The sequence below is a fragment of the Diceros bicornis genome, chromosome 20 (assembly GCF_020826845.1).
Source record: "Diceros bicornis minor isolate mBicDic1 chromosome 20, mDicBic1.mat.cur, whole genome shotgun sequence".
NCBI lineage: Eukaryota > Metazoa > Chordata > Mammalia > Perissodactyla > Rhinocerotidae > Diceros > Diceros bicornis.
Genome location: NC_080759.1, coordinates 34,246,252 through 34,262,279, shown reverse-complemented (window position 1 = coordinate 34,262,279; position 16,028 = coordinate 34,246,252). Strand labels below are relative to the sequence as shown.

Genomic DNA, 16,028 nt, shown 5'->3' with positions numbered 1-16,028 from the left:
AATAAATAAATAAATAAATAAAAATTATTAAATGGAAAAACTATAAAAAAAATGAAAAAATAAAAATGTAGGGAGAAAGGAAACTCATTTTAGATGAACTTATCACATATTAGTCTAAAGTAACTAACATTAAATGGAGACCTCTTTATGAAACCGCTGGGCTTGTTAAAACTGGGAGACTTGTCAAATGTTTATGTCATGATGTATTGGTAATTTTCTGGGTTTTCCATGGACACTAAGGAGGACAGTCTTGTAAGGCCTCACTTGGATCAACTCCCTATTTACATCTTGCATTTGTCAGTCGTCGTGTCTCGCCTTCTCTCCAATAATCGAAATGTTACTCATTGCAAGGTCTAGTTCATCATCTAGTCAAAAAACCTTCTCTGAATGCCTAGCTGAAAGTTGTCCCTGCCTTATATTCAATTCATTATTTTGCTCAATTTACCACTCTAATATCCTGTTTTGTATTGTTGGCATATTTCTCATATTGCTGTATTTTTTCTCCACAATTATATAGAAAATTCAGTAGACTATGCTGGCTATATAAAAGTTACTAAGTAAATATTTGTTGACTGAATGAATGCTGCTATATAAAATACTAAGTAAATATTTGTTGAATGAATGAACGAACCAATGAATGAATGTAACATCTGTGAAATTTTCTATATTACTTTGTATCTAGTAGATAGATATCTAATAAGTACTGTCTGGTATAGTCAACAGGGGAAAAATATCATCTGGTCCAGAAGCTTGCCTGTTTCTTGTCCTCTGTCTTAAAATATGAGGTGTGTGCTCTTTTTTCTGGATGGTTTAAATCTGAAACCTTCCCAGTGAAAACACTGTCTACTTTGTCTAACTTTCATCTTAGCCTTACTAATTATATTGGCAAAATAGTCTGCTCCCATAAACTAGAGGGAGAAATGCAGCATTTCCAAAAATAATCTCTCAAATAGACTCTTTCAGACGGCTGCTCCAGCAGATCCATACAAACAACAGGAGCTATGCTGATTTGTGGTGGTTAGAGTTTTAGCATCTTTCCTAAAGTAAGTCAGAGAAACTCTTTCTCTTCCTAGATTGCTCTGTGCCACTAGATTATTTTGGTTGGGTTGATATATTCCAAAATTCAAACCTGCCCACTAGCCAGATGTCTGTGACCACTGAGTTTCCACTGGTTTTTCAGTTCCCGATGATTAAACCAAAATAAAAGAAGGTGATGCTATGTCTGGCCAAGGGCGGACATTGCCAGTTGCCAAAGCCCTGACGTTCATCACACAGTTGACATGGTGTCTGCTACCCTTGATGGAGTCAGGCAGGGCTTTCAAAAGGCCAAGCTTCAGGGGGAAACTCTTAAGCAAGTAGGTGTCATTTGGAAATGATTTGATGAATACGAAACTTACAGGCCAGCCATTGAAAATCTCACTTGTGATATATTAGCAGGACGGTTTGGAGCCCACATTGAAGGTAAGGTCTGCCTTTCCCGCATGCTGCTTTTCATAGCTGACACATTACACATGTCTCCGGAGCGTAACATATGGCTTCCTGAACTTGCAAATGTGGCCTAATGTGCTCTGTTGAAATAGCGTCTGTTTAAACAGTCTCCTGGAAAAGTGAGCTGTATTCAATAAAATAGTTAATTTCATGTCTGTGAAGGTTTTCTCTAGAGTCCTTTAAAATGTGATTTTTGTGTGTGTGTGTGTGAGGAAGACTAGCCCTGAGCTAACATCCAATGCCAATCCTTCTCTTTTTGGCTGAGGAATATTGGCCCTGGGCTAACATTCATGCCCGTCTTCCTCTACTTTATATGGGACGCCGCCATAGCATGGCTTGACAAGTGGTGCATCAGTGCGTGCCTGGGATCCGAACCTGTGAACCCTGGGCCGCCAAAGCGGAGCGTGCACACTTAACTGCTTTACCACCGGGCCGGCCCCTAAAATGTGATTTTCAAGGAGCATAGTAGAAAATTTGCATTAGGGCGTTATCTACCTCTGAAAGGGTAATGGACTGGAGGTCCTAAATTATAAATATTAAAAGATTCATAGAGCGTGAATCACGAGGGAAGAGTGCAGATCATCTAATTCAATAATAATAATAATAATCACCTTTTTTGAGTGCCTAATATGTGCCAGGCCCTTCATGTACATTACATTTAATTCTCAGGAATAATTTGTAAGTAGGTAGGATTTCCCCTCCCTTTTACAGATAAGGAAATGGAGACTCAGAGACACTGATGAGCTGCTCAGGACCACCTAAATGGGGGGTGGTGGAGCTGGAATTTCAACTCAAAAGCACTAAACTCTGAAGCCTGCCTCTTTTTTCTACATCAGTTTTTAGCTTGGGTTTATGTATGGGCTGGGGGTTGGGGTTTAAGCTGGAGAACCCTCTGACGTTGTATGCAAGCTTTTGTGTGTATGTGCATTATTCTGAGGAAGGATCGTAACTTTATCAGATTCTCGAGGGGGTTCATAAGGCCTCCTAAGAACCAGATTTCTGCACCAGGCTGCCTTCATGTCACAGATGAAGAAACAGCAAGTGAGAATACAAACCACCCAAAGGCACTTGGTACGGTATTGATTTGACCAGAAAGTGAGCCACAAAACTTCTTTCTAAACTCTGAGTGTGTGTGTGTGTGTGTGTGTGAAATCACGTATAGAGAAAGGTGCACAAAACAAGAATGTAGTGTTGAATAAGTGAACCTCTGTAGAGCCACTAACCAGGTCATGAAATAGAGCGCAAGACCCTATAATGCTCCCAGCTGTCCCTTCCTGATCAAATGCCACACCCTCACCCCTAACCACTATCCTGAGTTGTATGGTAACGTTGTCCTGGCTTTGCTTTATAGTTTTACCATCTGTATATGCATCCCTAAACAATACGGATCCATTTTTCCTGTTTTCACCTTTATACACATGTAATCATACTATTGTGTTCTCTTGTGTCTTGCTGCTTTCACCAGAACTGTTTTTATTATCCATCCATGGTGTGGCTTGTAGTTGTAGTTTGTTCATTTTCATTTCTGTGTGATAATTTGTTGCTTGATTATATTGTAATTTATTTATCCAACTTCTGTTATTGGATATTTGATTATTTGTAATTTTTGCCTATTATGAGCTGTGCTTTCGTTAACATTTTTATATATGTCTTATACACAGGTTGCACATGCAACTCCTAGGGAAAGCCTAATATGTGTTCAGCTTTTGTGGGAGACAAAATACCTAGTTCTACAAGGAAAAAGTGAAGAAGTCGTCTCTTCTCCCACCGGCTTCCTTAACAAGGCCTCTTGGAAGAAGAAAATCCTTTCAAGTGAATTCTCTGGTTAGCCTTAGCATAGGTTCTGGTTCTCCCCAAACTTGCAGTCAGAATCAGAGAGCACTTGTTGAACCTGAGCGAATCCAGGACCCCACCCCAGATCACCGGGATCTGAAGCTCCAGGGGCCTGGGAATCGGCATATTTAATATACGAGTAGCCCAGTGATTTTCATGACTGGGAGACAGTGGGTTCACCTTGATGAATTGATAAGACTTGGTTCCTTGGTTGGGAAGAGATTTGGAGAAAGTGTACCCGTGATTAAAATCCTGGAAAATTGGCCTTAGAAAAGCTAAGGGAGTTGGATTTATTGAGTCTATAAAATTAAAAAAAAAAAATCTAAAACATAATTAAATAGTTGTTTGCAAAAGAATGAAAGAGTTTTAGAAATGAAAAAAGCAAATGTTTGCTAAGCCAGGAGAGATTTAGGTTAATCGAGAGGAAGAAACTCCTGCTAAAATCAGCAACAGATCCTGAGCAATTGCTAGGCACCACAGGGATAAGAAATAAAGGCTGTTGTCAGTTCCTTGAGGGAGCTGAAGACAGGGAGGCAAAATGAGCACACAAAAGCCAGGATGCAATATTTCATCAAGTCTAGACTGTGGGCTTCAGTGGAGATGAGTAGGCGGGCCCTCTGGGACACGAGGGAGGAGAGAAGCAGAGAGAGGTCACCAGGAAAGGCTTTTGAAGAGCCTCCTGTAGGGCCTGAGCTAGGCTTTAGAAGGAAGCCTTTCTGTAGGCAGATGGGATGACGGAGCATTCTAAAGCAGTGGCATCCAAAGTTTCTGATTGTGATTCCCCAGTAAAAATATTTTATATCACCACCGGGACACACATACATAATAAGCAAAAGTTTTATAAAATGTTTAACTTTATTAAATGTGATGCATCTGATGCTTTTTTTTGTTTCTATTTAATTTTTTTTAAACGTTGGATTAACCCTCTAATAGGTTGAAAACACCATTCCAAGGGAACTAGGGGTCCAGTGTGAAGGCAGAACTATGCCTGCCCTATGGAAGGAATGCCAATTCCAGGAGGGGATTTCCATGGGAGGTGGTGAGAGGATGTTGTAGATATGATGGTGGTCTCCAGAAGCTTTCCCTGATTCCAGAGTATGAGTGAATTACTTTGGGATGTTATGGCAAAATTTTAAACTTCACCTCTCCTACAATATGCTGCTTACACAAAACACTTCTGACACAAAATATGTGGGATTTTTTTTCATACAAACAACCAATTTTCCAACTCTCCCAACGCCAACTGGACGTCCAATAATTTAATACAATTCTGACACAACCCAGAGTTAGCATCAGACCCCACAGGTTAGGAGCTCAGTCCCACAAGACTGCCCCTACTTCAGATGCCAATCACAAGTCCAGGGCCAACCGTAATTCTGACTGACCAGTTATAATGGCGGGGGGTTCCCCCAACACCTTCCTCAGGTTCAATAATTTGCTAGAATGGCTCACAGATCAGGAAGGCACTTTACTTACTAGTACCAATATTTTACAAAAGATACAATTCAAGAACAGCCAAACAGAAGAAATGCATTGGGCAAAGTATGGGTGCGTGTGTGCAAAGCTTCCGTGCCTTCCTCATACCACTTCCCCAGCACCTTGATGTGTTCACCGACCTGGAAGCTCTCTGAACCCCATGGTTTAGGGTTTTTTATGGAGGCTCCATTATGCAATGCTGCTTTATTAAATCATTGGCCATTGGTCATTGACTCATTCCCTGGAGGTGGGGGCTGGGGGACTGAAAGTTCCAACCCTCTAATTACTTGGTTGGCTCCTTTGGCAACCAACCCCCATCCTGAAGCTCTCTAGTGGCTTTTAGACACCAATCATCTCATTAACATAAACTCAGGTAAGGTTGAAAGGGGCTTATTATGAATAACAAAAGATGCTCCTATCACCCCTATCACTCAGGAAATTCCATTGGTTTTAGAAGCTCTAGTGCTAGGAACTGGGACAAAGACCAAATATATATTTTTTATTATATCACAACCTATTTATCTGACCAACCCTACTTTTAGACAGTAGATTGACCAAGATTACCTTTTAAGATTCCTTTTGATGCTTGATTTCAGTTTAGTACCACTCAGCAGAGAAATGGAGATGGAGGAGAGGAATTTGCTTCTGGATTCCCAAGAGCACTGACATTAACAGTGTTTATTAAATACATATTTTGTCTCATTTTGTGATTGTCCATGGAATTGTTACTGAACTAGGCTCACTTTGCCCAACACACTACTGTGCCAATCACCAAGACAATGAGTTTGCAGCAGGGAAAGGGTTTATTCACAAGGCAGTCAAGGGAGGAGACGGGAGAACAAGTTTCAAATCCGCCTCCCTGAAAATGGCACTTAGAGAAATTTATGGGATAAAGGGGCATGGTGGTCTGAAGTGTGGGAATACATGATTGTAGGTAAGGAGAAGTGAAGTAATTGATGATCTGCACAAGCATAATCAAGCTTCGTGGCTCTTCTTAGGACACATGTTCACAAAAGGGTGGCATTAGCATGATCTGAGGGTGGAGTTTTCAGCCCCTTGACATCAAAGGGTCACCTATCGGGCATTCCTGCAGGCCCAGTTGATGAGTTGCTGGTCTTAACCAGCCTGAACTGGACAAAGAGTCTACTCTCAGTTCCTGAAAAACAACTTAAGCATCTGTTACCCTGGTGACCCAAGCATCAGAGATATTATCTATAGGGTGTGTTATAGTAGTGCATTATCTAACTGCTTTTGCAAACAGACAACTAACTGAGTGTAGTTGAAGCAAGTTGGCCCCGGTTTCAGAATTTTTGGTATAGAATAGCACTAGATGGAATAGTTATATAGGAGAAGATATAGAGACTATCTCCATGGACAGGTTTTGGATTAATAAGTTACTTTATTAAGTAAATTAAATAAATTCAACTTATTAAATATTTTTGTGTTGATAGCCATGTTCTCTTTGCCTCATCTGCTCTAAGAGAAAAGTACTTTCTGGCCTAGACTGAGGAGAGACTCTAGATAGAAGGGAATTTTAGACCTCAGAGGATGTGCCATTGACCATGTCTTCTGAAGAGTAGGAGAGGGCGGATCTTTCTTGTTATGTCCTATAGAAATGAACTCCCAAAAGATCCACATGTAACTAATTTTAGGGCACCCGTGCAATCAGATTTTTCTCTACGCAAGAGTTGAGTGCCTTAGCAGCACTGAAAAGAAAAATCCTTTCATGTGGTCTTTCTTTGCTTAAGTACTTTCAATCATGTCCTCTGAGATTTAATATCCTTCTGATCTTCCAAATCCAGTTTTAATTTGATCAGTTTAAGTTAGGGAAGGATTTTAAAAGACAACACTAATAATGTAGCATCGGGATAATGTAGGTAGGAATCATTGGTCCTAAATGTACTTCAGTAAAGTTTTTTTGCTTTGCTTTGGCTTGAAAATGCAGCCTGGGGGAAATAAGCTGCAGTCTGTTTTTTCGTGTTAGCTACATTTTGTTGTTAAGTAAAGCTTCCTATTCTGCTAACAAATGCTTGTGCCTGGGGCAGTATATTTATTGTATTCCTTCAATAGGAAACCTGATTTGTAATTAAAGATAAAACCTAATGTCCTCTTTGTGAGTAAATTGATTGTTGTAGAAGTGTGGATGGCGTTGCCCGGGAGACATTCTTCCTTTGTTAAAAATATTTAGAGAGCCATCACGCAGAGCAGCACTGCTCTATATGATCAAGCCACCAGCCACTGGCACTTGAAGTCTAAAGTTAAAGTTAAAAATTCAGTTCCTCAGTTGCACTAGCCACATATCCAGTGCTCAGTAGTCATATGTGGCTAATGTGTTATTGATATTTGGGGCCAGATAATTCTTTGTTGGGGAGAGGGAGCTATCTTTTATATTGTAGGATGTTTAGCAGCACCCCTGGCCTCCAACTGTTAGATGCCAGTAGCACTTCCCAGTCATGACAATCAAAAAATATCTGCAGAAATTGCCAGATATCCCCTGAGGGCAAAATCCCCCTGGTGAAGAAGCACTGGCCTAGTGGCTACAGTTTTGGACAGTGCAGCTATAGAACATTTCCATTATCGCAGACAGTGCTGTTCTAGAATAATCCCTAGCAAAGTTTGGTTTGGGGCATTTTATAGATTAAGCCTTTTGAGCTTTAGAGGAATCACAGTGGTCTTCTGGTACAAAGCCTTGGGAAACTGAGGCACAGAGAGGTTTTTGGGTGACTTAGGGTCCATAGCATGTTAAGTGCCAATCTAGAGTTCTGGACTTCAAGTTCATGCAGCCTAGAGGACAAACTTCTGATTTTCATTCAAACCTACTTCATCCTTCCTGTGTTCTTGTTCTCAGTGTTGGCCAGGGGGGAGGAGGGAGTCCTGAGAAATGGGACTGGTCCAGTCCTGAGACTCTCAGAGAAGCAGATTCCTTACTTGAGCCCTGGGTACACTTGTTTTACTTCTCCGTGGCCTGTGGCTTTCTCTAAAGGCCCTGTCTCTAGGCTAGGGTTGGAGGGGTGCCGGGACATCTGGTGGGTCCACTGTTGCTCTATGAGAAGGCAGAGTTCTATTGGGTTTCCCAGTTCCATCAGTGCAGAGAGATTGGTAACACATTCCTGGGACCATGGAAGACTGGAGTTCTGTAAAATTCCCTCTTGCTAGCTTTTAAATCTCTTGTGTCTCCTCTGTGTGCTTCCCTGTGCTCTATGGCAAAGACTTAATATGAAATGCGTGGTGGGGCCGGCCCAGTGGCACAAGTGTTAAGTGCGCACGCTCCGCTGCAGCGGCCCAGGGTTCGCCAGTTCGGTTCCCGGGCACGCACCGACGCACCGCTTGGCAAGCCATGCTGTGACGGCGTCCCATATAAAGTGGAGGAAGATGGGCACGGATGTTAGCCCAGGGCCAGTCTTCCTCAGCGGAAAAAAAAAAAAGGGAGGATTGGCAGATGTTAGCACAGGGCTGATATCCTCACAAAAAAAAAAGAAAGGCCTGGAGGTTCTTATCTTCAGAGGTCACAAGGAAGCAGAGAGCCCTGGAGACTTGTCTGTAGAAAATTTTGAGGAGGGAGGAGGAGTCTCCACCAGGGTGGTGGTATCCACAGCTGGAGGAGTCAGAAAATAGGCTTAGCTGGGGGAGTCTGGTGGGCAAGCTGGCTGGGCCTGCAAAGTGACCCAGGGGCTTTGATGTGCCCCAGGATCTCTTCTCCCTCCATTAATCCTATATGCCTCATAAAACTCCTGATGATTCTTCTTCAATCACTGATTTTATTCTCTCACTCCTCTGCTCCAAAACCTTCAATGGTTCACTGCTGCCATTTCACATTTGCAACCACTTAGTCTTATACTCAAGGTCCATTTCTCTTATATAGAGATCCTCTCTTTCTTTGTAAGAGTAAAAACTAGTTTTTGTGCACGTGAAAGCTTTACTGTTACTGTGGTTTGCAAAATTATTCTGTTGGGGTTGGGGGTTGGTGGTGGTAAAGGCTTTCCTCAAAGCTGTTGGATGTTTAATAGCTTAATCAGGAGGAAGTTTTGTTTCTGGTGATACTTTGTTGAGTCAGTAGCTTTGACAACTACTTAAAAATCAATACACACGGGGCCAGCCCCGTGGCTTAGCGGTTAAGTGCCCACGCTCTGCTACTGGCAGCCCGGGTTCGGATCCCGGGCTCGTACCGACGCGCCACTTCTCCGGCCATGCTGAGGCAGCGTCCCACATACAGCAGGATGTGCTGCTATGACACACAACTATCTACTAGGATGTGTGCACAACTAGAAGGATGTGCAGCTATGACACACAACTATCTACTGGGGCCTTGGGGGCAAAAAAAAGGAGGACGATTGGCAATAGATGTTAGCTCAGAGCCGGTCTTCCTCAGCAAAAAGAGGAGGATTAGCGTGGATGTTAGCTCAGGGCTGATCTTCCTCACAAAAAAAAAAAAAAAAAATCAATATACAGCTCAAACATCAGGGCCCAGTAAGCAGGCCAGAAAGAGTGGCAATAAAAGCAGACAAAGAGGGGCCGGCCCGGTGGCGCAAGCGGTTAAGTGCGCGCGCTCCGCTGCGGCGGCCCGGGGTTCGCTGGTTCGGATCCCGGGCGCGCACCGACGCACTGCTTGGCAAGCCATGCTGTGGCGGCGTCCCATATAAAGTGGAGGAAGGTGGGCACAGATGTTAGCCCAGGGCCGTCTTCCTCAGCAAAAAAAGAGGAGGATTGGCGGATGTTAGCACAGGGCTGATCTCCTCACAAAAAAAAAAAAAAAAAAAAAAAGCAGACAAAGAGGGCCGGCCCGGTGGCTTGGCAGTTAACTGCTTGCGCTCCGCTGCTGGCGGCCCGGGTTCGGATCCCGGGCGCGCACCGACGCACCGCTTCTCCGGCCATGCTGAGGCCGCGTCCCACATGCAGCAACTAGAAGGATGTGCAGCTATGACACACAACTATCTGCTGGGGCTTTGGGGGGAAAATAAATAAATAAATAAAATCTTTAAAAAAAAGAAAAAAAAAAAAGGCAGGCGAAGAATTGCGTTGATGTAAACTCGCAGGAAACCCTGAGCTGTTGGCCGGTTTGGTTCTGTAAGCTGTGGGCCCGGTGAGCTGTGGACCAGGTCAAAGGCCAGTGTCCTGAGGAGCCAGCTGTCGAGTTTAGCTGGAAATAAGCTAATGTGTAAACTGGCCTCGAGGTCTTGTTAAGTTGCTTCATCTTCCCAACCTCAGTTAAAAGAAGTTACTTTATTTCCGAGTTTGGTGACCGTCCACTATGTCATTGAACTGTTGATGTTTTCTTTTGGGAAACCAGCCTTCTTGGGTGTCTCCATGGTGAAGGGGAAGGTATTTTGAAAGTTGCACCTTTGGGGGCAGGTTGTGATTTGAGTAACAGGAGAGTGGGGAGCTGGGAGGTCCGAGGTCCTGCGGGTCAGCATGGCTGTGGCCACTGTTGTTGTTCACTAGCTCTGCGTCTCCCCTTTGCTCCACAGACCAATGAGTGGAACAAGAATGATGACCGGCTGCTGCAGGCTGTGGAGAATGGAGACGCGGAGAAGGTGGCCTCACTGCTGGGCAAGAAGGGAGCCAGTGCCACCAAGCACGACAGCGAGGGCAAGACCGCGTAAGCTGAAAAGATTGGTTTCTAACTGTGCCAGTTCTGGGTTCTCAAAGTGTTCTCTGGGATCCTTAGGATCGATAGGGGAACTTCACAAGTGCCTTTAGGGGACTTTGTGAAATTACTGTTTCCCCAACCCACACGTTAAAATATGTAAGAGGATATTTTAACCTACGTAGTTCCTTTCTCTTCAAGTTCCAAATTATACATTGGGCTTTACGTTGAATGGCTATATTTGTTCCCAGGTATAACCAAAGATTTCATCAGAGAAGAAATAGCACCAGGATTGCAGCCAATTGATAGGTGGGAAATGAATTCTCTCCTTGATTAGATACAGCATAAAAGAGAGAGCAATTTTTTTCATAACCTTCAAACCCTACTATTTATATTATTATTTCTTTTAAAAGCCCTTCCTTAACATAGATTAGTAATTACATGAATCGTATGAATTTTGCTTTATGATTTGCCATATGTGGTACTCTTGCCCACCATAATTAAAACCGTATACTATTTAAGTGTGTGTGTGTGTGTGTGTGTGTATTTATTTGTTGTACTATCCTTACTTTGGTTGTATTATAGAGAGATCATTGACTTTGGAGCTAAATAGACTTCTAATCTGGACTCTATCATTTATGAGTTGTTTAGTCTTTAAATCTTAATTTATTCACTGTAAAATGGAGATGATAGTATTCAACCACTAGCCTGGTTGTGAGTATAAAACAAGATACTGATCTTGGTTGGGTGGCCCCAGAAGCAGGCTCTGAGGCAAGGATTTGAGTGCAAGTAGTTTCTATAGCCAGTGATCCCAGGAAGTGCACAGTAAGGGAATGAAGCCTATGTTGCATGTTATGGACAGGTTATTGCTATGGACAACTGGAACCCATTCCTGCTGAGGACCTCTGGGAATCTGTTTAGACTTAGAGCAGGGGTTGGCCAACTATGGTCTGCTGTCTGTCTTTTTTTTTTTTTTTTTTTTCCTGAGGAAGGTTAGCCCTGAGCTAACATCTGTTGCCAATCTTCCTCATTTTCTGCTTGAGGAAGGTTAGCCCTGAACTAACATCTGTGCCAGTCTTCCTCTACTTTATATGTGGGTCGGTGCCACAGTGTGGCTAATGAGTGGTGTAGGTCTGCACCCGGGATCCAAACCTGTGAACCTGGGACACCGAAGCAGGAGCGCACTGAACTTAACCATCACGCCAAGGGGCTGGCCCCCTGCTGTCTTTGTAAATAAATTTTATTGGAATGCAGCCAAATCCATTCATTTAGCATTGCCCATGGCTGCTTCTGCACTGCAAAGGCAGATTTGAGTAGTCAAAACAAAGACTCTGTGGCCCACAAAGCCTAACGTGTTAACTGTGTGGCCCCTTACTGAAGTAGTTTGCTTACCCCAGGTTTAAAGTATACCTCAGAGTTATCCCACCCAAAGGGTTAGGAAACTGGAGTATCTATCCCTGATCACCTGTCCCTCTAAGGTTGAGTGCTGCTCCTAGGGGCCATAGTGCTCATGGCCAGAACAAGTCCAGGAGGATATGGGAGGGACACCTATAGCTATAGATGCCATATGTAAGGAGCTAACATAGTACCCAGTCCACAGTAGGCACTTGATAAAGCCAGCTCCCTTCCCTTCTTCTCCTAGATGAGTGGTCCTCAATCCTGGCAGCTCCTGCATTAGAATCACCTGGGGTGATTTTAAACAAGTATTGATGCAATGCCCACCCCATGTTCTGAATCATTTGGTCCAGGGAGAGGCCCAGAAATTAATAGTTTTTCAAGTGTCCCATGTAGTTTCAACCAGAGAGAATCATTATCTATAAACTAGGTTGACTGTAAATAGAAGGATAGGTAGTGAGAATAAAAGGCAAAATCTCAGAAGATTGGGCATCACATTTTAGCAAATTTTGCCAATTAAACCCTCTTCCTAGCACCCATTGGACCTCACAGCATAGACACCAACCCTATTGTTTTGGAGGCCATAAGATAGCTTAACGGGCTGAGCTCTGTCTAGGGACCAGGCTAGTTGGTACACAAAGGGAAGAGGGAAGCGTTCTCACTTGGATCAGAGTCCAGTCCTCTGGGAGCTGGGCTTGTCCTCTCTGCCAAAGCCCCACGTTGGGCTCCTCCTCAGTTTTGGTTTGACCTTCCACCTTTGCAGAGGCCTGTCTCTCAGGTGTGGGGCACAGGGCCATATCCCGGTGGACTCTGACTCAGTAGTCAGTACTCCCAATGTAGGCGGGCTTTGGTTGTTGGCTAATATTTTGTTGACTCAGTTCCTTACTCAACCTTATGTAATTTTTAGTTCTTAAACCTCTTGCCCTCTAGATTGTAATTTCCTTGATAGAGCCAGCTTTCTTGGCTCCTACTCCTCCTAGTCCAGCTTTGCAGGTGTCTGCACAAGACAACCTTCTATAGACATCCCAGTGAAAGGGGGGATAACTGTTTCTGTTAGTTTTGTCTAGGACAGTACTCACTAAAAAGAAGACGGGAAATTTTCATTAGCAGCTTAGCCACAATTGTGATCACATTAATAAATTTACACCTTCTTTTTTTTTTTTTTTGTGAGGAAGATCAGCCCTGAGCTAACATCCATGCTAATCCTCCTCTTTTTGCTGAGGAAGACCGGCTCTGAGCTAACATCTATTGCCAATCCTCCTCCTTTTTTTTTTAACCCCCAAAGCCCCAGTAGATAGTTGTATGTCATAGCTGCACATCCTTCTAGTTGCTGTACGTGGGCCGCGGCCTCAGCATGGCTGGAGAAGCGGTGCATCGGTGCGCGCTGGGATCCGAACCCGGGCTGCCAGCAGCGGAGCGCGCGCACTTAACCACTAAGCCACGGGGCCGGCCCATACACCTTTTGTTAATGAGACATTTATTATGTATAGAGTACACAACCAGAATGTTATATTCTCTTCTTTCTCTCTTTTTTAAATTGTGGTAGAGGCCAGCCCAGTGGCGCAGCAGGTAAGTGTGCCGTGCTCTGCTTCGGCGGCTGGGGGTTCTCAGGTTGGAATCCCGGGCGTGTACTGACGCACTGCTTGTCAAGCCATGCTGTGGCAGCGTCCCATATAAAGTAGAGGATGATGGGCGCAGATGTTAGCCCAGGGCCAATCTTCCTTAGCAAAAAAGAGGAGGATTGGCATTGGATGTTAGCTCGGGGCTGATCTTCCTCACAAAAAAAAAAAAAAAAAGAAATTGTGATAAAATATACGTAACATAAAAGTTATCATTTTAACTGTTTTAAAGTACATTAAGTACATTCACAGTGTTGTGCAACCATCATCATCTAGGTCCAGAAATTTTTCATCACCCCAAAAGGAAACCTTGTACCCATTAAGCAATGACACCACTAATCTGCTTTCTGTCCCTATGAATTTGCCTATTTTGAATATTTCATATAGGTGGAATCATACTATATGGGGCCCTTTGTCTCTGGCTTCTTTCACTTAGCATAATGTTTTTAAGGTTCATCCTTCTTATAGCACGAATCAGTACTTTATTCTATTCTCTGTTAACGGTAGAAATGCACACAGCAGTTATACATCACCACCCCCATTTTGCAGGTGATAAAATTAAGGCTCACATGATACAGAAATCCCTGAATTAACTCTGGAACCAGTTCTAACATCTTTACTTTTGCACTTACAAGTCCACCATTTTTTCCTTTGGTGACACTTACCTAGAAAGTTAGAGGAACTATAAGAAAAAGAAAGAGGAGGTAATGATTTTTTCAGTGCAAGATTTCCCATAAGTAATCATCTGTTAACACTTAATTTTTCTGCTTGGAATATTCCTTTTGATGATTAAAGTTATTAACTGATATCTATAAGAGTTTAATTATCAAAGGCACCACGGAATTAAATCTCTCTGTCTTCATATTTTCATTCAAATCTAATGGTCTTAATATTCAGAATGGGTGGGGGGCTGTGGAAATGGAAACCATCTCCTATCCCTTTGGCATCATGTAACAACGCAAGGCCGAGGGTTCTGTTGTAACAGGGAGCCCCAAGCAGTGTTGTTCCCTCGGCTTCAGCCTCCTTACCTTGGGAAGCCTGGTCTTCTGTATTTGGGTTGATCTAATTTCTGTATTCCTGCCTGAGTGTATATGTGTCTCCCTTACACTTGAAGATTTTTCTCAAGTTATGGAGACTTTTTCGTTGTTCTTGTTCTTTCTACATGCATTTGGTTTGGTAGCACATGAACTGGTAACTTCCTAGAAGCAGTTCTGAATTCATGACAGACCAATGTGGTGTGTCTCCTCTGCTGAGCTCTTGGCTCCACCAGCCGCATGGAGCTTGCAGGGCCAGCATGTGTGTGTGGGCATGTAAGGAACGTTTTGCATTTGTCTTCAAAGGGTAAGACTGGGTCACCCACTTGAAAGTTAGGTTCCTGGCAGTGCGTGGCCTCGTTCTCTGCCTGCCCACGAGGGTTCACCATTCGATTTAGACACCTCCATGTCAAAATGAAGCTGGAGGCCTGTTTTCTAGGCAGCCTTTGTGATAACCCATTTTGTCATTTTGCTCAGTAACACATAATGTTTTTTATTGCTTGACAGCCTGGAGTCCTGATTGTGGCTTTCAACGTCCTCCCACGGGCCCCGCCCTTACTTAGCTATGTGTTCCCTCTAGCTTGCCTTCTAGTTGGGGGGGGCTATCTGCTCCCTGCCTTCCCCTCATGTGAGAGCGTCCAGATATTTGCCCAGCTTCTATGTCCAGTCCAGAATGCCTTCCTTCCAGATGTTCTCAATGCTTTTTTGATTTTTCTTCTCTTTGAAATACTGGAATCTTGATTTAGAACTTGATGTATTTTATTGTATTCAAAAAACAAGAACAACAACAGAAAAGTTTCTACAGCTTAAGAAAGATCTTTGTTTTCTGAAAGACTTGAATCTCTTACACCAGGGTAAGCTCCCTGAGGACAAGGTTCCTATGATTGTTGTTGTGTTAGTCTTTTCCACTGTTCCAGGCACAGAAGAGGCATTCACTTGGTATTTGTGGAAGTGACTTTTGAACATGGTTCTTAAGGAGAAACACTCACTCTCTTTTTGCCATTAAAAATCTCATGGGTAAATTAATTGGTGAATTAACTTGAGGTTCAAGAGGAAAAGAACCGTCCTGGTGAACATCACGATGTGACACTTCTGCTCTCGCAGCTTCCATAGCAATTTAAATACTCAGCCTTTACTACCTAGAGAACCAGATGACCCAGAAAGTCCCAAGAATGAGGCAGCAAAGGCAGCCATGTCAGCAGACATTCTCCAGAAGCCTCCATAACCCAAGGTCAATAACCAGATGGGTGGTTTGGTAATTCTTCAGACTTTTCAGTTTCTTCCTGGACTATTTCCTTTAGGATAGATAAGAAACCTTGCCTGAAACTTTTCTGTCTCTAAAACTGATCAAAGAGGGGTTAAAAAAAAGTGAAAGCAATTGAATGACTGGAATTCATTCAGAAAGAGTAAAAGAAGGGTGGTGTCTTGGGTCAGAAGAGAACAAAATAGAGCAGGGCAGAGTTATAGCTGCAGGCTGTGTTTATGGAGTCAGGCTTGGCTTCTCTCAGCCCATCTGTTCTCTCTCCACGTGGAGGTAAGGAAGTGGGAGGCTGCCAATGCCCAAAAACCTCTTACCATAGAACAGTCTAATTGTTTCAA

The 16,028-nt window shown here is 43.3% G+C and overlaps 1 protein-coding gene across 5 annotated transcripts in view; it reads left to right on the top strand.

The window, feature by feature from the left end:
* RAI14 (retinoic acid induced 14) overlaps positions 1-16,028 on the top strand; it is a 143,455-nt gene that overhangs the window by 78,886 nt on the left and 48,541 nt on the right. For all 5 annotated transcript variants that reach the window (XM_058564264.1, XM_058564267.1, XM_058564266.1 and 2 more), the window contains exon 3: positions 10,263-10,393. In XM_058564264.1, the coding sequence (XP_058420247.1) occupies positions 10,263-10,393 (131 nt within the window). The remainder of the gene's footprint in view (positions 1-10,262; positions 10,394-16,028) is intronic.